The following is a 17,853-nucleotide window of genomic DNA, read 5'->3' on the forward strand; positions in this document are numbered from 1 at the left end:
TCTTAGAACCTTCAGAAGCTATCACATTTGATAATAAGGTCGCACTATTTTTAAGGAATTCTCGAATGATTTCCAAAAGAATTCCAGGAGGAGCCTTAAAGAATCTCCTGAATCCATGAATAAACTACTGGAATAATCTCTGCAAGAGCTGCCGTATGAAACCCTTAAGAAACTTATGCTGAAATCACTAATATGTAGTTCAAGAATCTCTCTTAGAGACATCACTGGAAAAAAAAACTTATGAAGAATTCCCGAAGAAATTCCTAGAGGATTCCCCAAAAGAATTAAAGCAGGAATCCCCGGAGGAATTTCAGAAGGAATCCCCAATGGAATTTTAGGAGTAATCCTGGAAGGAGTTCCAGGAGTGATGCTCGTAGGAATTCCATGAGGGAGCCCTGAAAGAATTCCAGAAGAAATTCCCGCAGAATTTGCACAAGGAAATCCCGAAAAAATTCCAGCAGTAATCCCCAAAGGATTTCCAGAAAGAATCCTCGGAAGTATCCCAGTGGGAATTTCAAAGTGAATTCAGAAAAGAATCCCTTAAGGATTTCTAAAAGTAATCAACGAAAAATATCTAAGAGGAATCTCTGAAGGAATTCCAGGAGAAATCCCTGAGGGATTTCTAAGAGGAATTGCCGAAAGAATTCCAAGAGGAAACCTCGAAGAACTTCTAGGAGAAATCTCCGAAGAAATTTGCAGTGAAACCCCAAAAGGAATTCTAGGAGCAAACCTCAAAGGAATTCCAGGAGAAATCTCTGGAAAAAAAACAGGAGGAATCCTCGTTAAAGGCCAGGAGCAATCCCTGAGAAAAGTGCAGGAGGAATCCCCGGAGAAATTTTAGGAGAAATCCTCGAAGGAAATTCAGGAGAAATCCTCGAAGGAATTCCAGAATAAATGCCAGGAGAAATCCCCAAACGAAGTCCAGGAGGTATACCCGACAGAATTCCAGAAGAAATTCCTGCAAGAATCCCAGGGGGAACCCCCTTAAGGAATTCCGGGAGGAGTTTCAAGAGGAAACCCTGAAGGAAGTACAGGAGGAATCCCTGAAGAAATTTTTTATTTCTTTTTATTCGTGAATTTTAACTTAGGCTAATTCTTCACAACCCTGAAGAAATCCCCGAAAGAACTCTGTGAGGAATTCCTGCTGGAATTCCAAAAGAAAATTCAGAAAGAATACCTACGCGTATCTCAAAGGAATTCAAGCAGTACATCAAGGAAATTCCAGCAAAAATCCTTAAAATAATATCAGTGGGAATTTCAAGGAGGATTCAAGAAATAATCCCCGAAAAATTGTGAGGACGAACCAACGAAATATACCCAAGAGTTTGGGTTTGGCTCCATACAAAAATATTTGGAGTTTCATACCAAAAATCTTACAAGGGGGGGAGGTGTGCTGGTGTCAAAAGTTCGAGAAAATTGCCTTACGTAATAAATAAATTCCGGGAGAAATTCCTAAAAAAATCTAAGAGGACCGAAGGAATTCCAAGATGAATCCCCAAAAATAATCCAGGAGAACTCAGAAAGGAGGAATCCACGAAGGAATTCTAGGAGGACTCACCGAAGGTAAACCCGAAGAAATTCTAGGAGGAATTCCATGAGGAATCTCCGAAGCAGAGATGCCAGATAATTTTTATCAAAAATCTGTATCAATACAGTACTACTTTTTGACGGGTTTTAATTTTTACTGATATTTTTTTCTAAAACTTGTGTGAAAATGTACAAATTTTCATAAATTCTTTAATGTTTAAGCAGCTATTTATGAAGTTTTCATTTAATTTATGGAAAATAACTTAAAATTCTGTGCTTTCTGGAGAAATCTGTATCACATTTTAAAAATCTGTATTTTCCTGTACTCTGTATCTTGTATGTAAAGAAGGTCAAAAATCTGTATATCTGGCATCTCTGCTCCGAAGAATTTGGAAGTGAAAGCTCCAAAGGAATTCCAAGAGGAAACTCTGAAGAAATTACAGGAGGAATCCCAGAAGCAACTCTAGGAGGAATCTCTGAAGGAATTCTAAATGAAATATCCGAAGAAATTCAAGGAAGAATTCTAGGAAGAATCTCCGAAGGAACTCCAGGAGAAATCCCCGGAGGAATTCAAGGAGGAATCCCTGAAAGAAGTTCAGGAGGAATTTCCGAAGCAACTCTAGGAGGAATCCCCGAAGGGTTACAAACCGAAATCCTCGTTTGATTTCCAAGAGTAATCCCCATAGGAACTCCAGGAGTAATTTCTGAAGGAACTCCCGAAGGAATCCCGAAGGAACTTTAATTCCATGAGGAAATCCAGGAGGAGTTCAAAGAGAAATTATTAAAGAAATTCCAGGAGGAAACCCTGAAGAAATTCCAGGGGAACTCCACGACGGAGTATCAAATGAAAACTCTGAAAGAATTTCTGGTGGAATCCATGATGTAAGTCTAGGACGAATCCTCGAAGGAATTCCAGAAGAAATCTCCAAAAGAATTTTAGGAAGATTTCCTGAAGGAACTCTAGGAGAGACCCCCGAAGAAATTGTACGAGAAACCCCAGGAAGAATTCCAAGAAGGATGTTTAAGTTGTATCTTCGAAGGAATTCCAGAAGGAATCCCCAAAGGCAGTTCAGGAGGAATCCACGACGGAATATTAGGAGGAATCCTTGAAAGAATTTCAGAAGAAATTCTAGGAAAACCCTGAAGGAAATCTAGGAAGAATCCCCGTAGGAAATCCAAGAGGAATCTTCGAAATAATTCCAGGAGGCATTTCCGAATGATTTCTTTGAAGAATCTCCAAACAAATTCCAGGAGGAATTTCCGTAGAAATTTCAGGAGGAATGCTCGGAGGAAGTCCATGAGGAATCCCCGAAGAAATTGCAGGGGAAATTGCTGCAGGAATGCCAGGGGGAATCCCCGAAAGAATTCCGGTAGCAATCTCCGAAGGATTTCCAGGTGGAATTCTTGATAGGATTTTCAGCGGAATCTCCCGAGGGAATCTTTCTAAGTAGAGGGATCCCTGCAGGATTTGTAGGAGGAATCCCCGAAAGATTGTCAGGAGGAGTCCCCGAAAGAATTCCTGGAGGAATTCCAGAACGAAATGCTTGAGGAATTCTCTATGAGAGATCCCACAATAATATCCTGGAGATATGCCTGATTATATTCCTAAGGTTGAATAACTCATGGATGAATTCCTAAATGAATTTCTCGAGGAATCCCCTAAGGTTATCCTAAAGGAATCTGAATGAACTTCTGAAGGAATCCCTGAAGAAATTCAGGAGAAACCTCTGAAGAAACATCTTCATGAATACCGGAAACTCCTGATGGAATCTATGAAGGAACTCTTGGACTTATTTCTGTACCCAAGTAACACGCTTGTCACAGAAGAGTCACGGCGGCGCAGGTTTTTGTTGCACAGGAGTCACTGTAACTTACTACTAGCAAGTAAGTGTTTATTTGTTGCAAGTAAGTCACAGTGACTTATGCGTAACAAAAACCTGCGCCGCCGTGACTCTTTTGTGACAAGTGTGTTACTTGGGTAAGAACTCCTGTATAAATGTCTAAAAGAACTAAATAAAATAGCTGTATTCGAATTTTGTCAAGTCTAGATTTCGAACGTCAAGACTAGATAAGCCATTTCAAAGTTAAATTCTATCGCAGTCGAATCCAAAAATCGTTAACTGCTGTTCGACAGAACAACACTGGACGATAAATCGGCAATAATGGAGTCCTGAGGAAGGTACCAAATGTAACCGAAACGTCGGACAAGATATAATAATAGCTGTATTTTAAGTGTATCAAAACTGGAAAAGCCATTACAAAGTAAAATTTTTAAAGGAACTTCAAAAGGAATCCCTGCAGAAACTCCTAGACTAATTTATAGGACCTTCTTCCTGAAAGAACTTCTAACGGAACTATTGATGGATCTCCAGGAGGCATCTATGAATCCTTCTGAAAAAAATCTCTGAAGGGACTTCTGAAAGAATACCCGAGCGAATTTCTGTTGAAATAGCTTAAAGAACCTCTGAAGGAATTCCTAATGAACACCTGGAGGCATTCCTGAATCCTCCAGGAATTGTTGAGGAGATCCCTGAAGGAACTCCTGAAGAGGTCACCGAAGGAACTTTTGGAGCATTTCTTGAAAGAACTACTATACTGCATGAATCCTTGAAAATGTTCATGAATTAATCTATGGAGAAACTTCTGTAGGAATATCTGAAGGAACTCCTAGATAAATCCCTAAAAGAACTCCTGATAGGATTTCTGAAAAATTTCCATGAGGCATACCGATAGAAATTTCAGGAGGGATTGTTGAAAAAATTCCAGGAAGGATTTCCTGAAGGAACCCTTGATGGAACTCCTGGAGTGATTTCTGAAGAATACATACCGCCAGGAGAAACCCGTTGTTGGAATTCTAGAGGAATTCCTGAAAGATCTCCTAGAGGAGTCTCTGAAGAAACTTCTGGACTAATTTCTGAAGAAATTCCTGTATGAATTCCTGAAGGAATTTCCGAAGAAATCTCTAGAGAAACTATCTGACTAATCTCTGAAGGGCCTCCTATTGGATCCCCTGATGAATCTTCTGGATGAATCTCGGATGTATGTCTAGGAGGAATCCCTGAAACCACCTGAAAAAAATCTGATCGTACTCCTGTCGAGACCTTCTTGAGAGATCTTCTAAAAAAAATGCGTTTTGAAACTCCTAGAGGCATCCCTGAATCTCTGAAGGAACTACTGGAGACATCTTCGAAGAAACTCCTGAAGGAATCTCTTAAGGAACTTCTGAAAAATTCTTTGATTGGAATTTTAGAGAAATCTCCGAAAGAGTTTTAGTATTTTATCTCAACTTAATGTAGGGTATCGCGCCACTTGGGCGGTGGTTTCTATATTCGTCTGTTTTCCACTATAACTCGGTTAATTTTGAACCAATTGACTTGAAATGTTGTACACGGGTAGATACTATACCTATCTCACCACATTCCAAAAGTTTTGTCAATTGGTTCAAATTTGACTGAGTTATAGTGGAAAACAGACGAATATAGAAGCCACCGCCCAAGTGGCGCGATTCCCTAAACAAAATTTTGTTCGCGCCCTGATCACCGGCGTGAAAAATAAAAATCGGCGGCGTGACAAACATCGGCGTATGGCGCGCCGCCGATATCGGCGTCGGCGTCGGCGTGGGGCAAAAACTGTCGGCGGCGGCGGCGTGGCGCGGCGGCGCACAGGTCTAGTGTCATCACTGTTAGATAGTGTTTATTAACGAAAAAAACACTCAAATTTCGCTTCTTTGGAATTCACTGAATAGCCCTTAATTTCGCAAGAAGAGAAATATTTGGCAAAGTTTCTTCGGAATCCTAATCAGATTGGTAGAGGGTCTCAGGACACTACAGAGATGACCTGATTGTTAAACAAATCCGCCGAAGGGGTTGATGTTAAAATTTACTACCATTGTGCAGATTTTTAAGGAAGTAATCACGGAAAAAATGAGAAAATGTATTAAAAATTAAATTAAATAATTTTAATGATATTTTTCCATGAAACTACAGTAAATTATCTTTGTTTTGAGGGCTTCACCTTTTCTGTTTGTTATTCCACCTCTGAGATACAAGTGATTATCTGCGTCCGGATTCTAACTGGACAATGCTTTACTCGATGCCCAAGGAAGTCAAGGAAATTTCCTTTACGAAAAGATCCTGGACCGACCGGGAATCGAACCCGTCACCCTCAGCATGGTCATGCTGAATACCCGTGCGTTTACCGCCTCGGCTATATGTGTATGATCTATTTAATACAAATTAGCTTTCAATTTATGCAATAAAAAAATCGATTCATTTATTCCCGTAAGGTATTAACCTTCGTCGTGCATTAGGGTCATTATAACCCAAAACGCGATTTCAAGCATAAATATCTCTTTTATAAATTTACTTATCGTAATGAAACTTCTTGACATTTAATATTTTGCAGAAACGAAGAATTGAAAAAAAGTTTCTTAAGGTGAAACCAAAATGGCGCCACACAAAAGTTACGAATAATGCATTGGGGTCATTATGACCCAGAAATTCAAACTCTTATAGAATGATGATTTTTTCACCAATTAAAATGACCAACGTCTTATTTGTTGAATAATTTCATCATCAATGTGTTGATATGTTGAAACAGTGGTTCCGGGAACACCGGTCACCGGCAATTTGCTACACAGGGCACCATGTCGGACATGTGAGATAGCACTACATTTTGCCAGTAGTTGTGGAATATATCGCGTTCTGGACCACTTAGAAGGATCCTGTCTTCGGCAAAGTTGCTCAGAAGTCTAAGAGCTTTCGCATAGACAACATTTAAATTCGAGAATCACTCACTGCGTGGCGCTAGTGTTCTTAGGAGCTTCCAGTTCAGTCTCTGAACATCGTATATCTCATGTTGTGGACCACTTAGAAGGATACTGTATTTTGAACAACTTTGCCGAAGGCAGTATTTTTCTAGTGGTCCAGAACGCGAGATATACGACGTTCAGACTGAACTGGAGGCTCAAAAGAGTACTAGCGCCACGCAGTGAGTGATTCTCGAACTAAATTGTTTTCTATGTGAAATCTCTTAGTCTTCTCAGCAATTTTGCCGAAGACAGCATCTTTCTAAGGGGACAGAACACGTGATATACGACGTTCAGACTGAACTGGAAGCTCATAAGAACACTAGCGCCACGCAGTGAGTGATTCTTGAACTAATTTGTTTTTTTTTTGTGAGTCTTCTGAGTAATTTTGCCGAAGACAGTATTCTTATAAGATGTTCAGAACGCGAGATATACGACGTTTAGACTGCACTGGAAGCTCCTGAGAACACTAGCGCCACGCAGTGAGCGACTCTTGAACTAAATTGATTTCCATGCGAAAGCTCTTAGACTTCTGAGCAACTGTGCCGAAGACAGGATCCTTCTAAGTGGTCCAAAACGCGAGATATTCCACAACTACTGGCAAAATGTAGTGCTATCCCACATGTCCGACATGGTGCCCTGTGAAGCAGATTCCCGGTGGCCAATGCACCCGGAACCTCTGTTTCAACATATCAACACATGCTTGACGAAATTGTCTATCAAATAAGACGTTGGTCATTTGAATTGGTGAAATAATCATCATTCTATAAGAGTTTGAATTTCTGGGTCATAATGACCCCAATGCATTATTCGTAACTTTTTTAATGTTCGAAGAAGGTTAGGTAATCTTAAGTAGGGTATTAGGTTAATCTTAATCTTAATTAATTTTTAGAAAAAAGAAAAGAAAATTCTGGAGGAATCTTCGGATAAATTCCGGAATAAACCTTGGAAAGGCGGTTTTCCTGGCGCATTCTTCGTAGAAATTTTAAGAGAAATTATTTAAGCTTTTGTTGGAGATTAAGTTAGGATTTCCTAGCAGGAATTTCTAAATCCGTGTATTCTGGAGGAACAAATCCTGGAAAGATTCCGTGGAAGAACTGTTGAAGAAATTACTGGAATATTTTTCGGGGTAATTTATGGAGAAATTTATGACGGAACTCTCAAAGAAATTTTTCGGAAATCTGATGACGGAAAACGGATCTGAAAAATCCTGGGAAAAATCCCTAAGGGAGGACATAGGAGGAATTCCTGACGATATCCTATGAGAAATTGATAGAGGAGTTTTAGGAAAAAATCTTACAGAAATTATTGATTGAGTTTCTCTATGAACCATCAAAAGAAGTTCTGGAAAAATTCTTGGATTTTTTTTTTTTTTTGGAGGAATCCTTGCAGAATCCTTAAATAATTTTCAACGTTATGTAGAGAAAAGTCCAAGTCTTAGAAGAATTGCTTCTGGGATTTCTTTTTGTTATAATGTTTGTCATATTGTCGCTTTTGACACAAACTTTTAAATAAAACATGTTTTGTTATGCTACTAACATAAATATAACAGATTCCATTTATTCTGTTATTCTACCAAAACATCGCAATTTCTTATGCTATTGTTAATACCTTCTGCTCGGGTATTCACTTATTATTGCACTTCAGTATAAATAGACCCTTTCAACTTTTTTGTTCTTGATCGATATCAAGATCATTTAGTTCATATAAAGACATGAATGATGTTTTAGACAGTAAATATAAGTTTAGGTCTAATATTTTCCGATGAACAACAGACCCACTAGGTATTTGTTTTCGGTTTGCCCTGCACCTCCGCCTGGGTATAGTAGCATGTTTTGGGGAAAATAGCAAATATTGAACTGAGCATTGACTTTTCAGATTTTTTTAACATTATATAAATAGGGTGCGGGCACCGGTTTTGGCCAGTCTAAGGGAAATCATTTTTATAAAAATAACCAATAATCCAAGGAAAACTACCAATGTGTTAAATTAAAGGTTTCGATCTAAACTTTATTAGAAAAATGCAGAAATCAAGCTAATACTAGATTTTTGTATTAAAAGTGGCACTGGCCAAAATAGAAGCATTGCCGCAGTTTTAGCCATATTCTCAGCTTTGGTTTCTATTTTGGCCAATCACGTGTATTTCTTATGGGAGTGGCCAAATTAGAAGTACCCTGGCCAAAATAGATGTATGAGAGCTATTTTTTTAAGAAAAATTATTTTTTTGTTCCAGTTTTTAATCAAAATGTATGGTTTTCACAGCTGTAATCATCATATTATATTAGAATCTACTAGTAAAAAATAAACTTATATCGATTTAGATTGTAACAGGCTGAATACCGCACTATGGACAAAACTCCGGACTGGCCAAAACTGAAGCTTCTACCCTATTCGTTTGTTTGGAAGGCTGGGGCATTTTTTTTATTTGATTATTTCCAATTACGAATCAAACGGAAGTTTTTTTTTACTCTACTACAGGAGTGAAAGTACATAATTATATTTGTTGAGAAACTGTTGGAACTTATTTACAGTTAAACCTTTGATATGGAAATGCTTGAACATTTTAGTGGAATTTAAAAAAAACAATGCTTTTAAGAGTTTTTGATTCAGCTTTGCTAAAAATTTCCTTAGGTAATTTAAATGTGATGTAAAGAAGGAAAACGGTATCATACTTCTTCCCAGAAGCTCCATTATGGAGTTTGATCCATAATCCAGATTGCTCCCGAACTGCTGCCTCTTCCCCAATGCATCCAAAATCAGTATATCCTGCTCCTGTTTCGGCGATGGAGTCCTTTCTGCCCGGACAACGTGTCCCACACACGACAGCACGACCCAAAAAGCAACAAACTTCTTCATCACGCTATCACTGGACCACTTCTTCAGGGAACTGTTCGTTCCCTTTCGTTTTCCACGCGCAGCTCCACTATTATGCAAAACCATCCTCCGTGAGAGAGTTTCCCCTTGCCTTCGCCAACTATTTTTCTTCAGCACTTGATTCTTCAACTCACTGCTCTTCATTGCCAAAATTACGAAATCGTTTACACCCGGTGGCGGTTGCGACGACACAGAAACACAATGCCCGAAGAAATGCGGGAGAATCGACACGGTTTCGCGGGTCTTCTGTCTTCCACCCCCGAAAAAAGCGACACAAGACTCAAGGTAGACAACAAAAATGCTGCGCTGAATCGTTGCGGTTGGCTCGTCCGTTATGCAATTAGGTCATATTTTGTTTCGGGTGTAAACTTTTTCACTTTTCTTCACCTTCGCCAGACGGTGGCGCTCAGCCAAGTAACGTGCGCTGTTACGAACTGAGACTACGTACTTCTTGCCCGACGGGTATTACATTATCTTTTTATTAACTTGACTGACTTGCACTGGATGGAAAGCCATTAGCGCAGATCGTTTCCTATGGCCTTTTTGCACAACAACAAACGTTACAGTCGAAAGCCGTCGACCTAAGGGACTTTATTAGATCCGCTCTGCTGTGGCCACAAAGACCGGGGAGACAATGAACCCACTCGGAAGACCTAGGGCCCGGCCAACTACAGCAAGACGGATGATGAGAATTTTATCTTCTTTCTCCCCACTTCACGTACAACCACACACACACACACACACGTGCCGAACCGCCACGGACAATTTCACTTTCGATACTGTCAGAAGAAAACGGAGCTGCAGCGGGCTAGAGGTCCACCGTGTCGTCCAACGTATCTCGCCTGACCGTAGCTACAACGGCGACTTGGGGCGACACAGACGTCAGGTTCCGGTTCTTTGTCTCTACAGTACACACAGTGCAGCGCAGCGGTGCCTCGAGTAATCGCTTTTGCCAAGGGCACTTTTCTTCGCAAGCGCCTCGAACTCCCCCGCACGACCGTACGACGATGCACCCCCAGAGGGCGATTTGGTGCCCTCCTCGCGATGCACACGCGAACCAGTCTACCGAGTGTTTTGCCGAGACGTCATCGAGCATGGGAAAAAAGATGGCAACGGAAAACGATGATGACGACTACGACGGCGAAACGCTCACAAGTTCCAAACGATCTCCTTGGCGGTTGAAGGTAAACTGAAATGCATGGGTCCTACGTGGGGTCTCGGAAGTCTGTTTACAGTTTGCTGCCAGAAAGTCTCAGCCGTTTTGGGCTCTCGCCGTGGGTTGTTGGCGTCGTCGTCGTCGTCGATAGTCTGTTGTTGATGTTCGGGGAGACAAACAGGCAAAACGAAACACTTTGATACACAATAAAACCATGTGCGCGAGGGAATAAGTGCAGTGCTATGAGGCAGTGCGAAGCGCACATGGTGCGGCTTGGACGTTGGAGAAATTTGTTTGGCAGTTGCATTCAGCAGGGATGATGGGTGGCTGATGGACCGGCAAGAGTTGCCAGCTATTCAGCATGGGCTGAAACTTTTTAGCAATTAATGAAACACATACTGAAAGCAGCGTATTTCAAATCACGGCAGCTTCAATGTTATATTTAACCTTCCTTACAACACAACACATAAGAATTTAGTACAGCACATAAGAATCTTCTGCTATGTATTACTTTGAAACCAACTTTTCCTTTGATGCCACACCCAAATGTATTCAACAAGAATCTTATTTAATGACCGTTTTTGAAAACAGTATAACTCCTTATAATGCGGAAAATTCATATTCTCATTATGAAGAATGCACTATATATGAGATTGGATAGACAGATAAATGTGAATTAGTATATTACACAACCTTAATGATCTGGAAATGTGGTGTATTTGAAAAAGTTACTCGGGATATCAAACGAAGGGCCTACGCCAGGTGACCTGAGTAATTCAGATATTATCCGATAGGCGGCGCTACTGATCATATACACTCCCGTTCAAAAGTTTGGGGTCACCCCCTCAAAAACATGTCATTTTTTTAGGCCCATATCTCCGCCAATTTGCGTCCGATTTCAAAACCCTAGGTTTCATTCAAAAGATAATAAGTCAAAGAAACTTTGAACATGATTTACAAGAAACTTTTTCAAAAAATTTTGTATGTAAACTTAACCCAAAGTTGCCAAATTTTCTAAAAAATTAATATAAACTTACGGCAGTGTCGCTGGAAGTTGGGTCGACCAAATTTTAAGATGAGAGCGGTAATATGACCCATTTTCTATTAGCTTTCAACTGCTTTTTACAGAACTAAGCTAAAAAATCTAGAAAAAAAGTTATTGAGTAAATTAATCCTTGATGTCATCGACCAAAAGTTTGGGGTCACCCCTCAATATGATGTATCGGCCAAAAGTTTGGGGTCACTATCGTAAAACATGGAAAAGTGATTTGTTGATATCTTTGTCATCTTTCATTCAATTTTAATTCTTCTTGGCTTATTTGAAACAAAATGAATGATACTTACTGCATAGACATTGAACCACACATATTTGTTGAAATTTACATACTAAAACTTAACGTAAAGTTGCCTCATTTTTTGAAGCGTGTTAAAATGTGCTAACTTTACATAACATTTTTGTATACAAAAATCGTTAAATACGTTAAGTTTAAGACATCAAACGTAAATTTAGTTAATTATCTATGAAATGAGCCAAAAATAATTAAAATTGAACTATAGATGACGAAGATATCACCAAATCAGTTTTCCATGTTTTACGAAAGTGACCCCAAACTTTTGGCCGATACATCATATTGAGGGGTGACCCCAAACTTTTGGTCGATGACATCAAGGATTAATTTACTTAATAACTTTTTTTCTAGATTTTTTAGCTAAGTTCTGTAAAAAGCAGTTGAAAGCTAATAGAAAATGGGTCATATTACCGCTCTCATTTTAAAATTTGGTCGACCCAACATCCAGCGATACTGCCGTAAGTTTATATTCATTTTTTAGAAAATTTGGCAACTTTGGGTTAAGTTTACATACAAAATTTTTTGAAAAAGTTTCTTTTAAATCATGTTCAAAGTTTCTTTGACTTATTATCTTTTGAATGAAACCTAGGGTTTTGAAATCGGACGCAAATTGGCGGAGATATGGGCCTAAAAAAATGACATGTTTTTGAGGGGGTGACCCCAAACTTTTGAACGGGAGTGTATGTTTTAAATATCATATAACTCAGAATCGTCAGTACTTAGACATATAGTGTCTTCGACAAAGTTCTTTGGTTAGTCAAACACTAACTGATGGAGAGCCGTATGGTTTGGGAACTCACATCTAGGTGGGACTAGTGAGCAGAATAATTTTATAACTCACATATCTCAAGATCCTGATTACTTAGAAAGATGGTGTATTTGGCAAAGTTGTTTGGTACGTCAAACAGTAACTAATGGAGGGCCGTATGGTTCGAAACTCCCCATCTAGGTGGTGCTAGTGAGAATTCATATTTTATAACCCATACACTACTACTTGTGATAAGTATAGAGTATAGACTCACAAAAAGTATTGCAGTTATATTGCATCACCCTGACTTACCTCTATATATCTAAAACCAGAACACCTACAAAAATACCGCCTTCAGAAAAGTTGTTGCTTTTGGGCTTGTATAACTTTGCTGAAGACAGCCGCTTTGTAAGTCTTCAGCTTTTGGGGATATCGAGGTGAGTCTGGGTGATGCAATATTGTTGCAATACATTTTGCGTGTCTATACTAATGAGGAATATGGTGTCTTCGGCAAAAGCGTTAAGTAGGTCGAACACTAACCGATGGTTACTCGTATGTTCCGAAACTCCACACCTAGGTGGCGCTAGTGGGCATTCATATTTTATAATTTATATATCTTAGGATCCAGAATAATAGAAAAGTTGATGTCTTTGATTACTTGTTTGGTACATAAAGGACATACAGACGATGTTCCGTTCAATGCGGGACTCCGCCATAAGGTGACGCAAAATTTTAATTTGGTAAAACATGCAAATGCATGAAATTTATAAGAATGTTTTCAACAAACTGTATTTTTTCTGTCAACCGAATCAAATGTATTTCAAAGCCCAATATATTAGTTGATCTTCCGTTCATCGCGGTATTGTACTTTGTACAACACATGTGAATTGTCTGCAATTGCATTGTAACAAATGTTTCTATTGATGGCAAACCCTTATATATTCTTCAAGATACTTATTTTAAATAGTACAAAATCTTTTTGAAAACAGTGTTACTTCTTATAATGCGGAAAAATAAAAAAAATCGCTTGATCAAGAATGCACTGTTTATTGTATTGGACAGTACAGTGGTTTTTCGAATTTGTCACGGTTCTATTTAATCAAGCTCCATTATATCACGCTCGATTCTAGCACGGTATTTTTTTCGATTTTATCACGCTATGGGGCTGTCCATTAATTACGTAAGGGTTTATGGGGGGAGGGGGGGGTTTGAAAAATCTTACGCGTCATATAAACATATTTGGGTTTTCATACAAAGAATCTTACAAGGGGGGGAGGGGGTGTCGAAAAATCGTGAAAATTCCCTTACGTAATAAATGGACAGTCCCTATGATATTTGACAGAAATATTTTCGAGTACATATTTCAAACTAAGTGGGACATATAAATTGTCATATTATGACACTTAAAGTATGCTACTTTTGCACATTAGTAGCATTCGTTCACCACTTTTGGTCAGTCTGAAACCATTCCTAAATAAAATACAAACTACCAATATGCCAATTAAATCTGTATTATGGCCAAAACTAATGGTTCTACCCTAATTGGTTTCAGTGACAAAAGTGATAAGGGGTTTCAGACCGGGTACTGAACTTGATTATCTAGAATCGCATTCTAAAACATCTCAAATATTTACCTAACAAACGAAAATCTATATTAACTGCAATTTTAACTCATTTCAATCAAAGTTGGTTTCAAGCTTTAAATAGAATTCCATTCGCAACTTCATATAAGTTTAGGAAGATTCCTAGCATAAGAGAATCCAAAGATGTTCGTCAGAATAGACCATTAAAATCACTTAAACGGCTGTTATGAAATGATCAATGATCAATTGCGGCCATGCAAATACCGACAGCATGGATGTCATAACTTAAATAATACTCAAGACTGAAAATTCTACTCAATGCTTGCTCACTGGAGGAAACTATTTCAGACTTAATGCGTTCCATTTAATGTGGCTCCATTTCGTCTTCACTAGTTAGTTGAGGCGTTGAAGGGATATCTTCACATTGCTCTACAATGCAGCATACATACAGTCTAGGATGACTTCCTTATCTTTATTGACGGTTGGCTAATTTTTTTTTTTCAAAATGCTGACTGAAATTTTCAATTTCCATTGCGTGGTTTGATGTTTCGTTCGTTTTTTATTTGCTTTTTTTTTTTGTATTTGGGTGTATTTTGAGTAATAAAAATACTCGCAAAAAATGTGTTTCAATTTTATCACGCTCCAGTATAACACGCGATTATTTTTTTTATTCGTGATATAATCGAAAAAGTACTGTACCGACTTTTCGAACCCTCTAAGCAGAATACCCTCTTCGAATGAAAAGGTTAAAAGATGCGAAACTGATTACACTCATTCGAGTAAATGTGAATTGTTGTATTATAAATCCATGATGATCTTTTAATGTGTTGTCTTCTACAAAGTAGCTTGAGTTATCAAGGGCCACCACACCACGTGACGTCATGAGTTGTTCATATTTCAACCGATACGCGGCGCAAGTTATCATGCAAATTTTATACTTTTTATAACTCCATGTCTTTATGACATAGATAGATGGTGTCTTCGGCAAAGTTGTTTTGTAAGTCAAGGGCATTTTAGATGATGAGGAATGTGATTTAAAATTCCAAAACTAGGTGGCGCTAGTTAAAATGTTAACCTTATATCTCATGTATCTTAGGATTCTGACGATTTAGAAAGATGGTGTCTTCGAAAAAGTTGTTTGGTAGGTCAAGAGCCTACGGATGATTGGCAGTATAATTTGAAATGTCACAAAAGAGACGAACCAGCCAAGGGCTGAAAGTCTCTCTAATAAAGACAAATCAATCAATTGAAATGTCACCACTTGGCAACGCTAGTGAGCATATTAATTTTGTTTCAATAAATCTCAGGATCATGATTATTGCGAAAAATTATGTATTTAGTTGATTTTGATGGGTTTAAGATTAACTGACGAAGATCCGTATGATTCCTATCTTTCATGTTCACTAGCACCACCTAGTAGTGAAATTTTGAATCAAACGGACAATTATCTGTGAGCCTTGGACCTATTGGTGACCCACCAAACAACTTTGCCGAAGACACCATCTTTCTAAGTCATCAGAATCCTGAGATATACAATATAAAATGTGCATGCTCACTAGCCGTAGTATCATTTGTATGTGGAATAGACTAGAATAGGTTCTTAAACCCATCATTAAAACAACATAAAAGGTATAAGGTTTTATGGCGGTTTTAAAGCCTCTACAAGACATATTGGTCATCAAAATGTTACTTGGGTAGCGCCGCCTAGCAGACGTACATATTACGAATCAACTTTATCAGAACCAAGTAGCCCATGAAATTTACAACAACTTTGCCGAAGACAGTATTTCCCTAAACAACCAGGGTCCTCAGATACTTCAGAATGCACAAGTGTTGTACAAAGTACAACGCATGACTGCTCGCGTTACAAAAATTGGCGCGAGTACTGAAAGGTTAGTGTTCTGCCTATGAATAACTTACATGATAGTTTTTCAATCTCTAACGTTTTATGCGGGTTCCAGGGTGCCTCAAGGGCGTTCAGGATGCGACAGGACGTTACAGGTGCTTTTAAGGGGGCCTTAATGGGGCTTCAGGGGTTCTCAGAGGTGCTTCAAGGAGTCTCAAGAGTGTTCCTGATTGTCTCAAGAGTGTTTCAGTCAGGGGACCCAAAAGGGTTTCAGGGGCACTTTAAGAAGGGGGATTCCAGGGGTCTCTAAGGCGCTTCAGGGGGTCTGAGGGGCGTTTCAGAGTATTTCAGGGACGCACACTGGGGCAGGATTGAAAATACATGGAAAAAACCTCTAGCTCGTCGAGATGTCGAGATCCAAACTTGGTGTCTTCAGAGAAAATATTTCTATGATCTTGGTCGATTTACTGAATGGTAGCATATTTTTCTTACGTTATTCGCATAAAAGTCCTATAAGTCATTTTGGCCACCTTTCATTTTAGCGGTAAGGTTGTCTTCGGCAAAGTTGTTCGGCTACTTATGCTAAAAAAGTTTGCCGAAGACGTCAAATTTCCAAAGCCTACTGTTCTTGAGATATTAGTCGTTTTATAAAATACCTACCTAAAATCGAGTTTTTAAATTAAATTACGTTTGTAAACAAATTTAATGTCCGTTTTCGAGTTATAATAATGAAAACATACTAAAATAAAACATATATCAAAAAAATTAGTCGGAAAAAACAAAATATGCATTGATTTTTTATTGAAAGTTCCTGAAAATCACGCAAAATGCATATAGGACGTTCTTGCAGTCGGGCAAGTGTATTCATCGGCGATCACCTAAAAAATACATAAGCTTTCATGTAAATTTTTTTCACCGACATGATATTTGATGATTTTTTTAAAATAGCGTTCAAAGTTTACTGTTTTGTGTGAATTAGTTCAACATTTTTGCAGATATATTACCATGTTGCATGATGCCAAGTGAACCACGAGAAGTATAAATGCAATCTAGTCACAGATTTAGTTATTTTTAAGCTTCAAACAAATTGTAAATCACAAAAATGTCCTAAACACGCCATTTAGCCTTGGTTTTATCATTATCTTAAATAATCTTATTCAATAGAAATATTTTTTGTGTGTTCAATGATCTAAAAACTCACTTTTATTGGCGTTTCGGACATTTTTGTGTTTAACAATAGAATAGAATAGAATAGAATATCGCTGTCGTGTTGTCTGCAAGTCATTGTCGTTGTGGTCCTGAATTAGTGATGAAATTTGGTAGTTCATTGATCGCGATAAATAGTCTGCATACTTCTATAAAAGAAAGCTGAATCGATCTTTCCTTCACCCGTTGTGAAATTTACGCCAGTACCGCTGAAACTCCAGGAAATCAAATTTCATTTGATTGAAAAATTTACAATCGTTAGATCAGTGCGAGTTTGTAATGGAGAACAACAAAGAATGCAAAAAATGTTCTCGTTGTGTTGATGGGCTCACTGATTTGTTCACCGTGTGCGAAGGCGATTGTGCGGGCCTCTTCCATGCTAAGTGCGTTGGTCTGAAAGAGGATGATATAGACTTTCTCACGCGAACACTAAATACTATCTGGATGTGTGATGTTTGCATGGATAAGTTCCGAAAGAAGAGAGACGGCATTTGGCACGAACCTGCTATCGATACGACGGATGCGAAGACAATCGAAGATGACGTTAGAGAGCTGAAAAGTACTGTCACAGGCATATTGGATTCTCTTTCGAAAATTATGAAAACAACGACTTCTACGGACGGTGCTAAGCTAGTGCATTCAACACCGAACTCGTCATACAGCCCCTCCGATGGACCGATCGGATGTGTATCCAACGAAGAGTGCGTGCAACGATTGCGAGATACTACAAACTGCGATACCTTCTCTTTATTTTTGT

General features: G+C 38.7%; 1 protein-coding gene across 2 annotated transcripts in view; it reads right to left on the minus strand.

The window, feature by feature from the left end:
• LOC115253681 (serine proteinase stubble) overlaps window positions 1-10,430 on the minus strand; it is a 69,802-nt gene extending 59,372 nt beyond the window's left edge. Inside the window, exon 1 of one of the 2 annotated variants that reach the window (XM_062850314.1) lies at window positions 9,007-10,430. In XM_062850314.1, the coding sequence (XP_062706298.1) occupies window positions 9,007-9,352 (346 nt within the window). In that variant the 5' untranslated portion in view covers window positions 9,353-10,430. The remainder of the gene's footprint in view (window positions 1-9,006) is intronic. The other variant, XM_029853210.2, reaches the window with a different exon arrangement.
• Between the last annotated feature and the right edge of the window lie 7,423 nt (window positions 10,431-17,853).

This window comes from Aedes albopictus, chromosome 2 (genome assembly GCF_035046485.1).
Source record: "Aedes albopictus strain Foshan chromosome 2, AalbF5, whole genome shotgun sequence".
Taxonomy (NCBI): Eukaryota; Metazoa; Arthropoda; class Insecta; order Diptera; family Culicidae; genus Aedes; species Aedes albopictus.